Below are 15694 nucleotides of genomic sequence, written 5' to 3' on the forward strand. Positions count from 1 at the left end.
GTAGCCCCGCCCCCAAAATAAGCGAAATAAAAAATTTGCACAACATGGACATGTGACATATCAAAACACTCAGCACAATGAGGGGAACTGCCTCACGTGTATTCTGGCCACATCACGTGACGTCACGTGAAAATCCAAAATTTGCACAATATGGACATGTGACATATCAAAACACTCAGCACAATGAGGGGAACTGTCTCATGTGTATTTTGGTCACGTCACGTGACGTCACGTGTAGCCCCGCCCCCAAAATAAGCGAAATCAAAAATTTATACAACATGGACATGTGACATATCAAAACACTCAGCACAATGAGGGGAACTGCCTCACGGGTATTCAGATCACGTCACATGATCATGTCCGCTCGACTCCAAAAATATTGGCACCCTAGAGGTCCAGTAGCTTTCACAATCTTCCTGTCCACATGCCCCCAAAAGTAACACTGACCCTTATGTCCACTCGCCGCCAAAAAGCACCGGCCTTTGCGAATACTTGCACCGTCAAAGCCAACATCAAAGTTTGTCGCGACGATCTTTACAAATCTAGTTTTTTTTTTACAGTACAGCCAGGTAATGCTTAACATACATAATTAGTTCATCATTAAGAAGTAAACAGGGAAGAGATTTTGTTTCTATGATTACAGACTTGGTACCATTTATATAAATTTGATATACTGTACCAGATACAAACACCTTTAGCAACAATAATATGAAATAAATGCTTTCTGCAGGAGTTCTTCAGTATCTCACATCATTTTGGGAAACTTCTGTCCAATTGTCTTTACAACATGACTTTATTACACAGCACAGCATCTTACTGAGGTTGAGGAGTGGACTTTGACTTTTCTATTTTAACACCTTTGTATTTTCTTCTTTAGCCAGCATCATTGTCCTGTTTCCTGACCTGATTCCAGCTCAGATTAACCTCTGGACAGATGGGCTCACATTTGTCTCAGGAATATTCTAGCAACTTGGACTGAATTTGCGGAGACACTCACTCCTGAAGCATACAGAGCAGCTGTATTGAAGGTTCTCCCCACATGTAAACAGTCATTTTCACTGTAGAATAGTACATTTGAAATGATCTGGAGACAACCCCATGAGCCTTCACAGACTGATGAGTAGCAACAGTATCTCTGAGTTCTGGCTGTTGTCCTTTATTCGTGGTATGATGAAGATACACACTCAAGTGCTCCAGAACACCAAACTGCCCAAAGTTCTGTTTTTATAGACATAGTCACACCTCATTGATGATGAAATAATGTTTTGTATTTCATTAGTAACCTGCCTGCTAATTACTCTCTTAATGATGTAGGAAGTAGGAAGGGTGTACTTATTTTTTTAACTTGGTATCTGAATGTTTATTTACTTTTTTGGGGAAAAATAACTGCAATACCTAAGCTTATTAGTTTCTTTATTGATGTTTGTGAGAAAAAGACAATTGTTATATAGCTGCTGACAAATAAAAACAATAAAATTGAAGGAGGAGGTGCTTTCTTTTTCATATGATTGTAACTAAATTGACATAGTGCACTGTGTTCTATTTTTATGTTAGAATCCATTACCTGTTTCGAGACCTATTGTAGGATAAAGTTTGGGACTTATCCAGGATATCTAGGAAAGATACCCCTTAGCAGAATTTTGCTTCCCTAAGCAAAATTCTGCTAAGGGGTATCTTTCCCCAGGGAGGTCATGGATCGGCTCTGAACAAAACACTGTGCTTTTGTAGAATAAAGAAAATAAACAGGGTGCGTTCTCTGCCATCTCGGTCTCGGTCACCACTCTTCACAGACACATAAATAAAACAACCCGAATCTCTGCGAATACTTGCCTCAAATACAAGATAAATATATGCATAGAAAGCTTGAAATGTCTACTTTTAAATAAACAAATTCAAGTCAAAAACAAATAATCTCTTTTTATGTAATCCGTAAGAAAGTAAGGAGTGGTCCGGTTTCTCCTGTTTTGCCTATTTATAGCTAATGTGTTCCCTCCTCCCTCTGAGTGCGCTGTTCATATGGAAATGAACTGAGGTATTTTTTACATTTCTGACTACCAATTTCGGTGTGTATTGTAATTATTTCATTAATCATTAGATCAAAACTATAATTTATTAGTGTGCGGAAACGCGGTGATTTAAGGCCGCAACTTAGTGACGTCATGCGGGTTTTATTCCCTAGGATTCTCTAAAAAAACAAAAAAACAACTGTTAATAAAAAGGGTTACGATATAATGATTAAATAATAATATTTAAATGTAATAAATCACACATTCACTAAGAAAGAACGAAAGAAAACAAAGCTTGTCACTGATTGTGTGATGTTTTTCGTCAGTATTTTTATTTATTTATTTATTTATTTATTTATTTATTCATTTATTTTATTGCATAACAGGAAAAATAACAATAAACATACAGAGGATCACAGTGTGTTCAACTATTATGTATTACATTCATAATAGCATCAAAGGAAACAACAGAAAGAAAAGAAAACAATAAATAAATAAACAAACAAACAAATAAATAAATAAATAAATAAATTAAAAAAAAAAACTTTAAAAAAACTTAGAGTGTTCCGAAAAGGATTCAAAAATTCTATACATCCGTTTCGCTTTTTTATTTCTTGCATCTTTTAGGGCCTCAATATAATGCTTAAGTTCAATTTTAAATAATATAATGTTAGGTTTATTATTATTCAGTTTCTGTTTGTGTATGTGATATTTTCCATACATAATTATTATGTTAATCACCAGATTTTGCTCCAAAATCTTATTTTTATATTACAAATATATATCTTTACCAGATAGTCGAATCTTTAATTCTGTGAATTTGAATATTAGATATTTAATATCAATCCAAAACGATTGGGTAAATACACATTCAAAAAATAAGTGTTTTATGGATTCTTCTTCTGAATGACAAAATACTTGTAGTCTCCATGTCTCTTGTTTTTCGTCAATATGAGGCATTCTGAATTCGGTGCTGTGACGTCAAGACGGTTCCAGAAGGTTTTGTGCAACACAGTTCTGTGCAAACTCAAAATCAACGCTCTTATCACGACCTGTAACATGGAAAATGTCTGAAATTACGAATAAGACGACTTGTTTACGAGTATGGAGAGCGAGATAAGCGAAGACAGGAAGCTGTGCAGTTTATTGAACGAGATGCGATTGGACGGGTCGCTGTGTGACGCGGTGCTCAGAGTGGACGAAGTGGACTTCAAGGTCCACAAGAACCTCCTCTCGGCGTACAGCCAGCATTTCAGGTAAAAAAAACCAAACACAAACACAACTTTTCATCTTAAAATGTTACCTAATGAGCAAAAACTATACCGAAGATGAAATGATATTTACATTTGTATTAAATGATCAGGGGCCTGTTTCAGAAAGGAGGTTAAGTGAATGTGAATGTAGGAGAGTATGTTAACCCTGAAATGAGGGAAACTCTGGGTTTTCCGTTTCAGAAAGGGAGATATGTTAAACCCGAGAAAGCAAGTTAAGTTAAGCCGGTTTCTGAAAGAGAGCTAACTTATACTCAGAGTCAGTTACCATGGTAACTGAGTTACCATGGTAACTTACTCTGTGAACCTAACTTGGTCTGGAGCAGGTTTTCTGTCGGTCTCCTCCCCTTTTTTTTTTTAAAGAGGAAGCGATATTTAAACACTTCATTCATTGCACACATTTCGGTACGCAGAGAGCATCAAAGGGAATGAAATGTCCTTTTATGGATGATCCTGTTGATCAAGAGGCTGTATTAATCCGTAGGGAGTTACATTTACATCGGGAGATGATCTTGAGGCCCAGAGTGGATTTTTTGTCATATCCCTATGCATTTTTATTTGAGCGGTACCGTTTTTCTTTAATCAATAAGATACATCCATAATCCCATCCATCCTTACATCAGAAACATCAGCCATCGCGGCCGTGCTCTTACATCCGAGCTGATGCTTTGCGTTGCCTTACGTTTCTTTGCAAATGGTAGTATTGTGTATAACATCGGGGATGCAGAACATATTAGTAAGGCTACTGTTTGCAGAGCGGTCAGGAAAGTGTGTCTCGCTCTTAAGAGCTTTCTGACAATTTTTGTGTTGTTTCCTGATAAAATAAAATACTGTTTTTCCGGTTTCAACTCTGATATTATAACAGTTGGGAATTTACTCTAAAATAGTTCTTAATTACTAACTACAAATTACATCTTCAACAAGTCTAATTAGATTAATGTAATAATTACTATCTCTAGAAAGTATTGGTCTACTTACTAATTTGGTCTACTTACTTATTAATTACTTTCTAAATCCCAAATCAACCTGAACCACTTGAACAATAAGGAGAGAAAAGAAACTGCACTTCTAATGCTTTCAAATAAACAATATACAGTTGCATGAATTATCCTTGAATTGAACATAGTGTTTATATATATATATATATATATATATATATATATATATATATATATATATATATATATATATATATATTTAACATATATTTTTAAAATACACCTTTTAAAATTTGATGTTAAATCCACTATTGTTTTATACAGCAGTGTTGCTTTTTTTTTAATACGTGTTCAAATTCTCCATATGCTTACAATAAGCACTTCCAGTTCTGCTGGTGAGAAATATGCAGACTTTTTTGTCTGACGCTGTTGCCATGGTGACTCGTTATATCTGCGCTCCATTGATAATGGCTTTTTTTAGTTGTGGTGCACGTTCAAGTTTAAACTCAGAGTTGGTTGAACCTCCTTTCTGAAACAGACCCCAGATCCAGTCACAACTCTGCGAGTCTGATTTAATGATGATTTCTTAACGCCGACGTTTCCTCACAGCCATCTGACTGAAATCTACCCTGTTACACGATATTGTAATAAAACAAGTGTCAGGATGTTAAGGAGCGCATGTCCAGTGTGTGTACTGTGTAAAACACATGAGGTGACAACTGGGCTGTAAATAAACTATGAAGTGTTTGTTTTTTTCGCTGATATTTAGCTCGAGTTTAGTTTTCTCCGGCTACACCGTCTTCATCTTATCTTCATAGAAGAATATTTATATAGTGATATATTTATTTCTTTTTAATATTCTGGATTTGCTGAATGATTCATTATAGTGTCTGAAGTACAATTAAAATGTATTTATTCAAGGCTGCCAACTCACCAGCGTGAAGTTGGCCCCCCACCCAACGCAAAACGTCTGCAAAATAGTCTTGTTCGTTTGTGCTCCGTTTGTGCTGGTTTGTGCTGCAAAAATTTTCGTTTGTGCTGCTTTGGTTTTTTAGACATTAAAAGAATAATTATAGTAAAATCTAGGTCACTCAGCCCCCCCACCTGTTCCAAATGTAACCAAAATTGTCTCATTCGTTTGTGCTTCGTTTGTGCTGGTTTGTGCTGCTAAAAGTTTCGTTTGTGCTGTTTCGGTTTTTATAATATTAAACATTTTATTAGGTGGGTCATTCTATGGTCACTCAGTCAAGCCAAGGTAAGATCCATACGGCAAACCAAATCACATTAAATAGTCGCATTCACTAAACTGTTATCTACTGTATACTGTTATCTGCGCTTTCAGCTTTTAACGGACACAGCGATGTGTGGAATGTAACATAAACTCCAAGGTAAGTGTTTTTACTTGGTACTCTATGTTCTTATGTGAAAAACAGTAGTAATAGTAACACTGTCATAAATGCACGGACCAATAAGCATATAAACATATACAGTACCAGTCAGATCTTTGAAAACATTAAGATTGTTCAAAGTCTCTCAAGCTGTATGTATGTATTTACATCAAAAATATAGTAAAAACAGAAATGCTGTGAAATCTGTTCTCTGAATATAAAGTGTCATTTATTTCTGTGATCAAAGCTGAATTTATTAGATCATAAATACAATAAAACAGTATAATATTATATCAATGTAAAAGCAATGTAATATTTCTATGTGAATATATAGTAAAGTGTCATTTATTCCTGTAATTAAAGCTGTATTTTCAGCATTTTCAGCACTTTTTTGTGTTTTAGAGAACTTGTTTTTGTATTTGACTGTTTCAGGCATGAATTCAATCCATTTCTGAAATGGAACTTCAAGTCCAGGAATCTTTTGGTATGGGGGAAAGGGACCCTGGCTCAAAATCTGTGTCATCACTACTGCCACTTGTTTCATGATCACCTTCATGAGTAAATCCTAAAGCAGTGCAGATGTTTAATTTAACAAAGGTGTATAGAGCCTTTTCAGTGATCATGTTTTCTAGCTGCTTACTAAGCTCTGTCCAGATACTCTGATTAGGCGTAGCTATATTGCCATTTTGGACTATGGCATCTTTTGCTGAACACAAGACGGTGAAAATGCAATTCCTGTTGGTTTCTTGGGCATCTGGGATAAGCAAAACATAATTACCCACTTAAATAATCCTGACTCAAAAATGTCATGTACAGTTTAAACTTATTTTCATGCATTACTATATTGGTCTGAATACATATTATAGTAATAATATATAAGGATTATATATTATATTAGGTAATATGGTAATGTTGACCCCTAGATGTACAATGTATTAAAAAAATCTAACATGGGTCATATGTTCAATTGTAATTATAGCTTCATTAGCAGTATTATATTTGCAATGAAATTTCTGTTCAGTAAACATAGAAATAGTAAACCTATTCTTGAAGTTAACTAATAATGTTGTAATTGACAGTGATAAAACTTTGTACTTACACTGGCCAGAAATTTGATTTAGTAACGCCTTTTGTAGTTTGATTTGTATCTATCTTTTCTCAACGAACTCTACACTGATTTTCACAAGAGCATGTTGAACAGAAGTGTCACTTGTGCCTAGTGGTGGCAGTGAAGTGTAGCAGATAATCCTTGTAAATAAAATAAAAAGTCAGGAGAGACCAGGGAAGTAAAGATAATTGATTGTGATTGATTGAGGTAGTTCGGATAAGCGGTAGAAAATGAATGAATTAATGAATGAATGAATTGTTTAATAGTCTTGACAGTTGAGTTGTTGTTCTATTAAAACATCTTTACTAACATGAAATATGTTGGTGAGAGATTGAACAAATGACAAACCTGAAATAAAATAGTCACTGCTCATGAATCATAAATTTTTTACCAGCTAAATGATCTATTTTAATCTATTAGTATTGCAATACCAGCATTGATAACCCACCTATAATGTTCAATATTAAAACACCGGCACAAACCAGCACAAACGAAGCACAAACGACCGTTTTTGTTGAATTTGGAGCAGGTGGGGGCTGAGTGAATGACCACCTAATAAAATGTTTAATATTTAATAAACCGAAACAGCACAAACGAGAGTTTCACCGGCACAAACCAGCACAAACGAAGCACAAATGAATGAGACCGTTTTTGTTTAATTTGGAGCAGGTGGGGGGCTGAGTGGCCTTAGAATGAACCACCTAATAAAATGTCTAATATTATAAAAACCGAAACAGCACAAGCGAAACTTTTAGCAGCACAAACCAATTTGGAGCAGGTGACTGAGCTTATTTGGAACTTTTAACTTATTCTAGATTCTGCCTAACCTGGAAACTGTTTTAGCTCCTCTACATAAACTGCATGTAAGGACACAAAGTGGAAATGGAAACTAGATCAAGATGCTGCATTCGCACATTCCAACGGACTGTTGCAATCTGCAGAAGTCTTAACCCATAATGGTGTGGGAGCAGTGCTATCTCACAAAAAGCTGAATAGAGAGACCTATAGGTTTCATGTCCCACACTCGAGTAACACAGCAAGAGGGCTTAGCAGTAATATTTGGAATTCAGAGGTTCCACAAGTATATTTATGGTGGTAGATTAACCATTGTAATGGACCATAAACCACTGTTGTCTTTGTTTCTTGAATTGAAAGCAGTGCCACAGACCCACAGATCCAGAGTCCAGAGGTAGGCAGTGTCCCTGCGGGCATATGAATATGAGATAATCCACAAACCAGGGAGACATCATGAAAATGCAGATGCTCTTAGTAAACTGCCTTTACCAGATTGAGGACAGAGGAAATAGAGGAGAGAGTGCTCATTTGAAGAATGCAGACATAACACTAGTGAAAGCACTGCAGGTGCGGGCATGTACAAACAAAGATTCAATTCTGGCTAGAGTTAGAGAGATGGTGCAGAAAGGGTGTCCACCAGACATGGAAGGGATTGAATTTAGGCTATACAGTATAAGGAAGCAAGATCTGAGTGTACAAATTGGTTGTGTGTTATGAGGAGCACGAGTCATTGTACCCTGATCAGGACAAAGAGACGTGTTTCAACAATTGCATCAGTATGGGGTGTCCCGGGTGATGGGTCTAGCATGAAGTTATGTGTGGTGGCCAAAGCTAGACCAGGATGTGGAGAACCTGGCAAAAATGTGTAATACATGCCTAGAGCAGTGACTGAATCCAGCAGTGGTCCAAATTCAACTCTGGGACTGGCCAGACAGGCCTTGGACGAGGTTGCATGGAGATTATGTGGGAACATTCATGGGAAGAATGTTTTTCATTCTCACTGACGCACATTCCAAGTGGATGGATGCATATTCTCTGAGTTCTTCAACATCAAACACCACAATTGATTGTCAAGGGATTAGTTTCAGTAACCATGGTTTACCATAACTTATAGCTTCAGATATTGGCACTTGTTTCAAGAGTGAGAAATTTGAGGATTTTCTAAAAAGAAATGGAATACTTCATGTTACATCCGCTCCTTACCACACCACTAGCAATGTCTTAGCAGAAATGGTGGTAAAGACTTTTAAGGATATGTTGAGAAAATGCCCAGAGGGATCACTGAAAGCTAAGGTAGCTAGGATTTTATTCAGCTACAGACAGGCTTATATCCAGCAGAGACGGCGGATGGCAGAGTAGTCAGGCAGAGTAGTCAGATGGCATGTGGACCAAATCCATTGGAATGGAATGGTTACAGTGAGTTGCAGTTAATGTTAAATAATTGTTGAGGCTCAGTGGAGTTCTTTGTGAAGGATGAGATGTATTAAAGTGAGTTTATGGTTCACCTATCCATTTGTCAGTGTGATCGCATATTAAGAAGAGAGCACAAATTAAGCAGTGGATTTGGCAGAAAAAAGACGTTTATTAGTTGTTAATATCTTCATGTGTTTGTCAATAAAGACATGTTGCAGGACTGTCGGTTCGGTGTTTCTATAAGTCTATAGCACAAACTCTCTGCTGTGAAGCCTAGATATTTTTCCTTATATGTTTTCTTCTGTTCCTGATCTTGCAGAGCTCTATTCACAAGATGGAGTAATCTGGATCAGAGAGTGTACAATATCACTGGTGTATCTCCAGAAATCATGGATCTTATAATCCGATACATGTACACACAGGACATTCAAATCACCACCGATAATGTGGAGACTCTCTTGGCCGCAGCCAGTTACCTGCTCATCCCAGACCTTGTACTGAGCTGCTGTGAATTCCTACAGGATCATCTCAGCCCGGATAACTGCTTAAGGATTTGGCAGTATGCAGATGCTAACTCATACAACGAGCTGCGAGATCAGGCCTACATGTACACGTTGCATCACTTCGAAAATGTCGTTTTTTCACCGTCCGGACATTTTCTGGAGCTGACCGTGGAGCAGCTCAGTGACATCCTGGAGCAGGATGAACTAAACATCAGGGAGGAGAAAACAGCCTTCCAGGCTGTATTCCTGTGGATCAGGCATGAGCCCAGCATCAGAAAGCAGCACATAGTGAACCTGCTGCCGAAGGTGAGTGTCAATACACACCAATACACTCAATAGACCATTTGTACAATACAAGTTTGAATGGAAATGAAACCAGGCAGTAGACACAGTTAGGGTTCCAGTGATAGCTAGAGCTAAGTTAAGCTAATTTTGTTGTTGCGGAAAAAAATGCACAAGAAGATTCTTTGGTCACAACATAATCTGAGCAATTTAGTAGTGTTAAATCTGAAGGGAAAGTTTGATTAAATATTCACTTGTCTAAAGTAACCAAAAAGGCAGCAAACTCACTGGACAGCTATAAACACATAGTGGTGATTGTAATAAACAATACATGCTAATGGGCAGAAAAACCTCGTTATTCTGATAACTTCTTGTTTTATAACAGGTATATATTATATCACAGTCTGCTGTAGTAATCAATCAGTATTTGGATCTTGTTCAGCTTTACGTGTGGAAAACAGTGAAAGAATTCAAATCCATTTCCATATTATTGTATAACCGTTCCTAATTTTGACCTATATTCTATCGAAAACTTCTGACCTTTCAGGTGCGGCTGGCTCTGGTGACTATGGAATACTTCCTGGAATATATAAAGAAAAACCAGTTGGTCCGCAGCATGTGTGAGTGTCAACCCATCATAGCCCGTGCCATGAAGGCCATGTACTACTCCAAAGTGGCTGAGCCCATTACCAGACTCTCGGATCCATTTACCCGTCCAAGGCTCCCATATTCCATCTTGTTTGCCATCGGCGGATTCAGTGGCCCAACTACTACGAACGTTGTGGAAGCATATGACTCGAGGCTGGACAACTGGATTTGCATCTCCAGTAGAGAAGAGCGAGCTCGAGCGTATCATGGCACAGTGTTCCTGTATGGTTTGGTGTATGTTATTGGTGGTTTCAACAGCATGGAGTACTACAACACCATGTGCATATTTGATCCCCTGGATGGGACGTGGAACGAGGCAGCGCCCATGCATTCGCACCGCTGCTATGTTAGTGTGGCTGTACTGGACGGATTCATCTATGCCATGGGAGGCTTCAACGGGACTGTGAGGCTTAACACAGCTGAGCGTTATAATCCAAGCACCAATCAGTGGAGTCTCATCCCATCCATGCATGAGAAGCGAAGTGATGCCAGCGCTGCCACTTTAAATGGCAAGGTAAGCCTTCAATTCTCACACACACTACAGCACAGTGAATTGGGGTCATAGGTCAGGATAAGTCCCGATACAGAACACTGGTACAAAGAGGGTTGAGGGCCTTTGGTTAAAAAATGAATTCAAACCCTTACATATTTAATGTTCCAGTCCCTAATGAGACCTGAAATCTGAAACTGGAGACACCAAGAACCTTGATTTATGTTTGTCTTTTTTGGTTCCTTTAGATCTACATCTGTGGAGGCTTCAATGGAAATGAGTGTCATTTCACGGCTGAGTGTTTTGACCCTCATCATGATCAGTGGACACTGATCGTGCGGATGCACATGCGCAGGAGTGGCGTAGGCGTCATTGCGCTGAACAACCAATTGTTTGCTGTAAGAACTGAAAGTAACACACAGGCACACAACTGAAAATTTAAAACATGTGACCTATGTACTGATCTTTGGAGAGAAATTTTAAACGTAAACAAAAATGACATCTTAAAATGAGACTGTGGTAAATGTGAAATTAATTCTATAAAAACTTGAATTAAATGAAGTTTATGTTATTGTTCTGTAAGTGATGGGATGGAGACGTTTTCCTTTTTGTACTGTTTATGCTCATTTATTCCTTCATACTCACAGAAGGAAATCTGATGTTTTGTAGATCGGTGGTTTTGATGGAGACAGTCGTACGCAGAGCATCGAGGCCTTTAACCTTCATACCAACTCCTGGAAGATTCTATCCCCCATGTTTAACCCACGCAGCAACTTTGGCATCGAGGTAACAAACCTGGTGTTAATACAAGACTTAGACCCAACTCCAAACCCTGGAGTAAATGAACTATAACCCATCTACTGTCTACCCCTTCACCTTCTCTTTCTTCTTTTAGGTGATGGATGGTTGCGTGTACGTGATTGGTGGCTACAACGGTGAAGGCACAACCTCCAGATGCGAATACTACGATGTGTATAAAGACGAGTGGTATGAGACGCCTACTGTCAATTCCAGAGATCTGGGGTTCTGTAATTAATCTTTTTTATAGGAGAAACTAAACGAGATGTGTGTGTATATCTTGTAATTCTTCAGTGTCTTAAACTGAACCCCAGGATAAATGTGATGTTGTGATGATAATTAAACACTGAAACATCACAAACGCGTTGATTTCCTGCAGGTTCGACATCCAGGACATGAACATTTCCCGCAGCGCAGTCAGCTGCTGTGTGGTTTCTGGGCTTCCCAACGTCACTGACTACACCACAGAACGTGATGGTTTTCTCTAGATGCACAGCTTTTATTATTCACCTCTTCCACCTTAGGACTATTTTTAAGCCTCTTTTTTGAAAACGACATGCTCAATTATGAATGAGTATATCTCAAAAATTACAGAGTGTATTTGAATAATTCTGATATTAAATAAAAGGAACAACTGAGATTAAAATAATTATATATATTACCCGGTCAGAGTAAGAGAAGCTGGAACACAGCAAAAATTTATTTCTGCCTGACCACATTTACCAATTCTAAAGAGAATATCTCTATGAATTCATTTATCTGAAGGCCTAAACACTCAATAAATCTATTTTATAACATCTCACTATTAACTGTTTCAATACTGATTTATCTACTGTGTATCAGAGATATTATAGAGAGGTTTTTGTAGAAGGATGTCTAGCCAGACTCTCCTGTGTGCCATGATGGCACGTTGAAAATCTTGGTAATGCTTTATAATAACTGCACACTATTAAGCATTAGTAAATAGTTCATGAGTCAATAGTGAGTAATAGTTTATGATTAATTCAGCTAGTTAAAAACCAGCTCATCTAAAGCGAGGACTATCTATGCCTTGTAAAGCAGTTGTAAAGGAGTTTTAAAGGCTTAGTTAACTTCTCAACTGAAGTAATTATACTGACGTACTTGTCCCTTAGTGACACGTTTTCGGATCGCGTAGGAAACCCTTCCGCTTTCCCACTAAGGAATGTGTCTTAATTGGCAAAGGTTCATGTTGAAAACACAAGATCAACTATCACAGTTGGTCTTACCTTGAACGCAGGTGTCCTTCGAAGTCCCGTCGGTCTTCTAACAAAGGATCCTCTCCAACGTCTTCTACTTATTCTATTGTTTGAATCTTTAAATGAAGGAGGCAGACTTAGACCTTTTTGTCTTTTCAGGATCCTCACAATGGAGATTATTTCTTGTTTTTATTAAAAGTAGTGTAATACAAATAGGTGTGTGTAATATATGTAAAATAAAAAGAAAATTACAAATAAAAACTCCTTCAAATAATCAAACAGTATTAGAATAAGTAAAAGGTATTAAGATGCAAAGATTATAACAAACCAAGAAACACTCTCCAAGTGTAAACTTGCGTTTGTTCTATGATGCACCTAAAGTATAACATGCACAATGCTGTCTACAATAGAATGCACACACACTGTGATTCAAGGCGGGCTTTTATACTTTTTTTTTAATAATTACTGTGGCCAGTTGGATTTGGCTGTCAGGTTTGGTTGGCTTTGTGCCTTTTAGACGGCTACCATCTTATTTCACACACACATCTCGGTTACCAAACATATCTCGCCGTCGACTCTGTGTGCACTACTAATGTGCACTACTACATCACCTGGTATCCTTCACCATCACTCTCCCTACCCTACCTAAAACTACCTCTCACCCCCTCGCTCTTACCCGCCGCAACCTTTACTCTGTCTTCCCTTCTTCTGTAGCTTCTGGCACTCTTTCTTCCCTTCCTGATCCTGAGTCTTTTTCCTCACTACCCTTGGACTCGGCCACAGATACTTTCCTCTCATCTCTTTCCTCAACTATGGACTTCCTCTGCCCTATGTCCACTAAACCCAAGAAAACTTCTTGTTCTGCTCCTTGGCTTTCAGATGTGCTGCGCAACAATCGAAGAGAGCTAAGATCATCAGAGAGAAAGTGGAAGAAATCACAACTTGATGCAGATCTTGATTCTTACCGAACACTTCTTGCCAAGTTCTCCTCAGATGTGACTTCTGCCAAGACTTCCTTCTACAAGGAAAAGCTTGAAGCTTCCTCACATGACCTTCGGAAATTCCACATCATCTCTTCTCTGCTCAACCCCCCGGCTCCACCTTCTTCATCCTCCCTGACTGCAGAAGACTTTGCTTCTTTCTACCAGGAGAAGATTGAGGAAATCTGCCGGACCTTCACTTCAGCCCCGACTGCACTTACATCTCAGAGTATGGACTCCCCTACACCTTCGTTGTCGCATTTCTCAACTGTAGCAGCAGAAGAGATTTTATAACTCATCCAGTCTTGCAATCCTACCACCTGCCCATTGGAGCCACTCCCTTCCACTATGCTCCAGACCATCTCGCAAGACCTTCTGCCCTTCATTACCACTATCGCCAATAGATCCATAGCATCTGGTCAGGTACCAACTACTTTCAAGAGAGCAAGGGTTATTCCCATCCTAAAGAAGCCTGCTCTGGATCCATCAGACATCAGTGACTACAGACCGGTATCACTTCTCTCGTTTCTTTCAAAAATTCTTGAACGCATTGTCTTTAATCAACTGTCTGTCTATCTCTCACAGAACAACCTCCAAGACCCCAACCAGTCTGGCTTTAAAGCAGCTCATTCCATAGAGACAGCCCTTTTGGATGTCTCTGAGAAACTACATGCTGCTAGATCAGCCAAACTGTCATCCATCCTTATCCTCCTTGACCTTTCAGCAGCGTTTGATACGGTCAACCACAAGACTCTCTTAGCCACCCTCAGGAGTCTTGGTATTTGCGGATCAGCTTGGGAATGGTTTGCTTCCTACCTGGAAGGACGCTCATATCAGGTAACATGGAGGGCAGTGACATCTGCTCCACGCAGACTCTCCAGTGGCGTCCCAGAAGGCTCAGTACTTGGTCCTCTTCTTTTCTCCCTGTATACTCACTCTCTTGGTGAAGTTATTTCCTCACATGGGTTCCACTGCTATGCTGATGATACACAACTTATCTTCTCTTTCCCACCCGCAGATGCCACAGCTTCTGACCGGATCTCTGCATGTCTGGCAGAAATTTCATCATGGATGACTGCTCATCAGTTAAAGCTTAATCCTAGCAAAACTGAGCTGCTGTTCATCCCAGGTGATTCATCCCCAAGTCATGATCTTGCTATATCCTTGCACAATGATCTGATCTCCCCTTCAGCCACAGCTCGCAACCTTGGGGTAACCATGGACAATCAACCATCGCTCATGTCGGTTTCTTCTCTACAACATTAGAAGGATTCTGCCATTTCTGTCCACACAGGCTGCTCAGGTACTTGTTCAGTCTCTTGTCATTTCTAGACTGGATTACTGCAATGCACTGCTGGCAGGTCTACCTATGAACGCAATCCGTCCTCTGCAAATGATCCAAAATGCAGCTGCCCGGCTTGTTTTCAACCTGCCAAAGTTCTCGCATACCACCCCGCTGCTGCGATCCCTCCACTGGCTTCAGGTAGCTGCACGCATCAGATTCAAAACACTGATGCTGGCCTACAAAGCCAAAAATGGACCAGCTCCCTCTTACCTCAAAGCCCTCATCACTTCTCGCACTGCACCCCGCACCCTCCGATCTACCAGCACTGATGGTTCCACCATCTCTCAGGGTAAGAGGCAAGTATACTACAAGACTTTTCTCTGTACTGGCACCAAGGTGGTGGAATGAACTTCCCCTAGAGGTCCGGACAGCTGAGTCACTGGCTATTTTCAAGCGGCGGTTGAAGACCTACTTATTCATGAAACACTTCAACTAGCACTTCTTTCCTTATCTTTTGCATTTAAAAAAAAACAAAAAAAAACACACCTTTGACACTTTTTCATTGTAACTTT

At 39.0% G+C, this 15694-nt stretch overlaps 1 protein-coding gene across 1 annotated transcript; it reads left to right on the plus strand.

Moving 5' to 3' along the window:
- The first annotated feature begins 3110 nt into the window (after positions 1-3110).
- LOC132857934 (kelch-like protein 10) lies at positions 3111-12217 on the plus strand. The gene is made up of 7 exons (XM_060888062.1): positions 3111-3262; positions 9239-9728; positions 10252-10866; positions 11091-11240; positions 11512-11628; positions 11738-11829; positions 12020-12217. Exons 1-7 carry the CDS (start codon positions 3111-3113, stop codon positions 12126-12128), a joined length of 1725 nt encoding a protein of 574 aa, XP_060744045.1. The 3' UTR covers positions 12129-12217.
- The last annotated feature ends 3477 nt before the right edge of the window (positions 12218-15694 follow it).

This window comes from Tachysurus vachellii, chromosome 2 (assembly GCF_030014155.1).
Source record: "Tachysurus vachellii isolate PV-2020 chromosome 2, HZAU_Pvac_v1, whole genome shotgun sequence".
NCBI classification, from domain to species: domain Eukaryota; kingdom Metazoa; phylum Chordata; class Actinopteri; order Siluriformes; family Bagridae; genus Tachysurus; species Tachysurus vachellii.

What these genes read in the sequence shown, in the direction of transcription:
- LOC132857934 (XM_060888062.1), top strand. Translation starts at nt 3,111, where the DNA reads ATGGAGAGCGAGATAAGCGAAGACAGGAAGCTGTGCAGTTTATTGAAC. An exon ending in GCAGCAACTTTGGCATCGAG is followed by an intron (nt 11,629 to 11,737) that starts GTAACAAACCTG and finishes TTCTTCTTTTAG; the next exon opens with GTGATGGATGGTTGCGTGTA. An exon ending in GATGTGTATAAAGACGAGTG is followed by an intron (nt 11,830 to 12,019) that starts GTATGAGACGCC and finishes GATTTCCTGCAG; the next exon opens with GTTCGACATCCAGGACATGA.